A 4,285-nucleotide genomic window follows, 5' to 3' on the forward strand; every position below is an offset into this window, starting at 1 on the left:
CCCTAGTAGATACAGTAGTTTTACTACTAGAACAAATATTAAAACAGAACATATCAGAATCTCTTGTTGTGCTTGGTGAAAAGTGATGAAATACACCGGAACATTCGCAGCATTCAAAAAGTCAAAAGCCTTAATCAACAGCCTTCATTTTGACCAAATATTGTATTTGTTATGACAAAGACCTTTTTTGGGGGGGGTTTGCTTAATTTAGATCTAAAATCTAAAGCAGAGTCACAGAGTTTTTATTGGATTTGTAGTAAATTGGCTTTGAACACCACCTCCCCTCAACGTTAATTGGTTTGACTCCATCTGGACTGAGCTCTCCTTCCCACTTTGTGTTACTGTACCTTCACACCTCATATTTCACACTTGTGTCTTCTCCACACATTTATTTTTACTTGACACTGCAAACGGGAACAAGTTCATCTGTGATCGTTTCCCAAAAGGAACAGTTGCTCCGGTGATGGTAGCTTCTGGGTGCTTTTACCTATCCTGTCAGTCTTAAAAGAGATATAGTAGACGGTTAAACTGGTTATGTCATAATAAAGGTTAGAAGTGCCCTGTTTTTGATTTTATCTATCCTCTGATGACTGAAAATTGGATAATAAATAGAAAAATTATCCAAGGCTGCTGATTGGCAGGGTAAAATAAACCGAGCATTAGCCTTCATGGTCTGAGCCATGAAGGCTAATGAGGTGACATGCCGTTCCCTTCTGTCAGTATCCATTCACAAGTCCGTGACAGCGTACACAAAAGACCAAAAGACCTTTAGCCAGTCAGACACGGCTCCCAAATTGGAGCTAATTGCTTTTTAGCCACAATGTCTTTGGGAAAATCAGAATGTGGCTTGTTCGAAAGCATCTCAGTAGGCGGGGGAAATTGTACTCTAAATGAATAGCAGCATGTAACAGTTTGTCCACCTAACAGGTTTCGTAACAGAGCCGCTCGGTAGAAGGTGCTCCCCCGGCTGATCAGTGTGTAGAGCTCCCAGTTTAAGCTGAAAGTCTGCGTGACTGTAGCTCAGGTAACTCTCACTTCCTGCCGATTGATTCATCCAAAGCTGCACTGCTGCCAGTTATCTGTTTAACATCAAGGAGGTTTGACAGGGGTGCTGCTCCTCAGCTGGTGTTGGCGAGAAACCAAAATATCCCATTTACCAGAGGTGACAGAAGTGGAGGCTAGTGCTGCGGTGCAGTGCTTTCCAACCAGGGCTGTGAGAACGTCAAGGGTTCACAGGGGGAACATGGAAAGATTAGTTTAATTATCGTGCTTAGCTAAAGAACTGAGCGAACCCGAAGAAGTTTGAGCAGAAAGTTGGCACTTATTGTATTGGACAGGAAGTGCAAAACAGCAGCCATGATGCTTTTTAAATATTTGATGCATTGGTTTCCAGACAATAAAATATAGAGAAGTCATTAAAAACATCTCATCTGCCTTCTTTCGATGTGGAGTAGTGGCTCCACGCTGACTAAAGCCGGCATACACTGCGATTTTTGGCCCATTTTGAGATGATTTTTCAGTTGTGCGAGTGTTTTTCACCTTAATCGTGTGTCGTGCATCGTGTAGTATACACGTGGTAACGAGAGACAGAGTTTGTGTTATAACCTTCATGTTATGGACGCACAGTGTGAGCACTCAGGTCGCATCAGAGCATCGGGCCGTATAGTGTGAGACCTGCATCGTGACCTATGAACTTCTCACCCCTGCGATTCAATCGTACAGTTTGAGCAGGAGCTGAATAATGTGACTGAAAAAAATCGCACAGTGTCTGCCCAGCTTAAGTCAAATAACCGAATCTTCACCCTGTCTCTAAGGGAGTAGCCAGACACCTCTCAGAGAAACCTTATTTCTGTCACTCGTCTCCACTCGTATCCATTATTTAGGTGACCATAGAAGATTGTAGAGTCGATTGACATGCTAAAGTTTAAGCTAAGTAGCTTTGGATTTGCATGACCTTTCTGAGAAGAAGAAGCAGTCAAACACTTCAGTACATACAGGTCATAAACACGAATGCATTAATCAAAAACCTCTTGAAAATGTTAATTTGAAATGAATTGGTGACATGTAGAAACTGTATTTTAAGGTTTTTTCTCATTTCAGTAGCTTATCAAAGCTTTCTTCATTAAGGTATTTATGCGCTTACGATAACAGAGTTCAAATTGGATTTCAAAAAAAGAATTTGGTCTCTTTTCAATCTTCTTTCAGCATCTGAGCCCAACCTGAAGCTGCGCTCCCGGCTGAAGCAGAAGGTAAGCGAGCGTAGGAGCAGTCCGCTGCTGCGTCGCCGAGACAGTCCCATCACCAGCGCCAAGAAACGCTCGCTCGACATGGCAGGTAAGAGGCAAGCAAACGGCTCGCTCAGAGTTTTATTCCACACTGCTGCTGGTTTCTTGTGTGTTTGATTTGTGTGTCTGCGCGCGTTTCAGACTCGGCATGTAGCAGCGCACCCGGCTCGGGCCCAAGCTCTCCAAATAACAGCTCCAACAACATCCCTAATGAGAACGGCATCACTGTGTCAGTCTCCAACAACACGGAGGTAACGCACACGCATACATTTGCAGTTATAGATGCCATTTATCTTTCTGTTGTTGTTCTTGTAATTTTAGCATAAAACTTATTAAGTCTGATCTCTGAAATTGTAGCCTGGCTCCTTTATGCCAGCGATGTGCTGCAGGTTCTCTTATTAGCTTTAAAACATTGCAGCCTGGAGTACGGATGAAGGCTGTGATTGAGGGATGTTCGGATTATTGTTCTGTGGACAAGGAGGCAGGCTGAGGAGCTGGCAAGATGCTATTTGTGGCAGCCATTAGGGGCACTCAGGCAGTGTGGAGGAGGCTTCTGTCCGTGACAGTTTTACATCAGCAGTGAGGGTGCACATGTAGATCTTTCCCCGTGTGTGGACTATTTCTTCTGTGTGCTGTTTGTTTTTTTTTGTTATCTGTGTGCAGGAGGTTTTTTTCCTTGATGCAAACACAGATAAATCATTTAAATGTGTTTTCCAGGCATCTTTGGCCCAGAGGCTGTGCAGCGGTGCTGATCGTGGCTCCGTTAGCCAGCTGTCCCTCTACACTTCCCCATCTTTACCCAACATCACCCTGGGGCTGCCAGCCACTGCCACGGCCACTGCTGCTTCTAATGTAAGGAGGAAACTTGACTGAACAGCTTGCAGACTGTGCATCTCTCTAACTGTGAATTTGTTTTGTTTAGAGTGCACTGTCTCCAACTATCTATTCAAATATGCTTGCACGCTCTTTTCCAGGTGACCTCAGCCCAACAGGATGGAGGCCTGCAGCCAGCCCTCTCCCTCAGCCCTCCATTCCTCTCCGGTGGCCACTTGACCCCCTACTTGGCCGAGGCTGGAGCAGGAACAGGCGGGCACGGTGCACACAGTCCCCTGCTCCAACACATGGTGCTCATGGAGCAGAGTCCAGCGCAGAGCCCCCTGGTGACAGGTAGGGGAAACAATTCAGCTTTTATTAAATACCTTAAAGCATAGACTATACATACAAGATGGCGATAGCCACTGGTTTCCAAATTAGCTATTTTTTGCAATCACTATAGTGATCTGAAGGCCGACATGACCGCATCTGGATGAGAGGGTAGACCTCGGGTGTTACCTGAACCCTGGGGACAGCAAGCTGCCCCCGTTAGATAAACAGGCTTAAAACAACATATACTTAGAGGAGAAAACAGCTGCTTCCCTGGAGTGTCCTTTAAATAAAACTGAATATTGAACAAGAGTTAGTTAGTTATCACCCAACTGAGCTCATATCTTGAAGGTTCAAACTCATCTTGGTTTTTGGGGGATAGACAAGAGGGTGTTGGTATTTACTGATGCTACCAAGGAGCATCCATAGACGCAGATACCTGCTAATGAGCGATAATGTGTAAATAAACATGCCACTGACATGTGGCACAATCAGCCATGTAATTTTGTGTTGCTTTTTGATTCATTAGTGACGGAGTCCATGTGCCTTACTGTTTTCAGAGGAATGTTTTTTTTGTTTAAGTTATTTAACACTGAACCATGAAACATTCAAGCATGTGTCATGTGTTAGCAAAGAGCAAGTTTTTAATTATATCTTTAAGGACTTTGCAAGTAGCAGCATGATTAGCTAAAGATATAAAAATTTTTGTTTTTTGCACCAACAAGTTAATTCCAAAGAGACATTAGCTGAAAACTTGGTGTCTTAGCGTGTTGTGCAGTGGGTCATGAAAAATTTGAGGAACCCGGACAGAGGTCGTCTAGGATGGATGTCAAAGAGCCGTTCTTAAGTAAGGGAAA

The 4,285-nt window shown here is 44.0% G+C and overlaps 1 protein-coding gene across 4 annotated transcripts in view; it reads left to right on the plus strand.

The window, feature by feature from the left end:
* Positions 1 to 4,285, plus strand: part of LOC102199919 (histone deacetylase 4-like) — an 80,776-nt gene that overhangs the window by 54,495 nt on the left and 21,996 nt on the right. For all 4 annotated transcript variants that reach the window (XM_005752898.1, XM_005752899.1, XM_013915872.1 and 1 more), the window contains 4 exons: positions 2,206 to 2,334; positions 2,427 to 2,536; positions 3,003 to 3,137; positions 3,260 to 3,452. In XM_005752898.1, coding sequence (XP_005752955.1) covers positions 2,206 to 2,334; positions 2,427 to 2,536; positions 3,003 to 3,137; positions 3,260 to 3,452 — 567 coding nt within the window. The remainder of the gene's footprint in view (positions 1 to 2,205; positions 2,335 to 2,426; positions 2,537 to 3,002; positions 3,138 to 3,259; positions 3,453 to 4,285) is intronic.

This window comes from Pundamilia nyererei, unplaced genomic scaffold (genome assembly GCF_000239375.1).
Source record: "Pundamilia nyererei isolate P.nyererei 1_Seehausen unplaced genomic scaffold, PunNye1.0 scaffold00390, whole genome shotgun sequence".
Lineage (NCBI taxonomy): Eukaryota > Metazoa > Chordata > Actinopteri > Cichliformes > Cichlidae > Pundamilia > Pundamilia nyererei.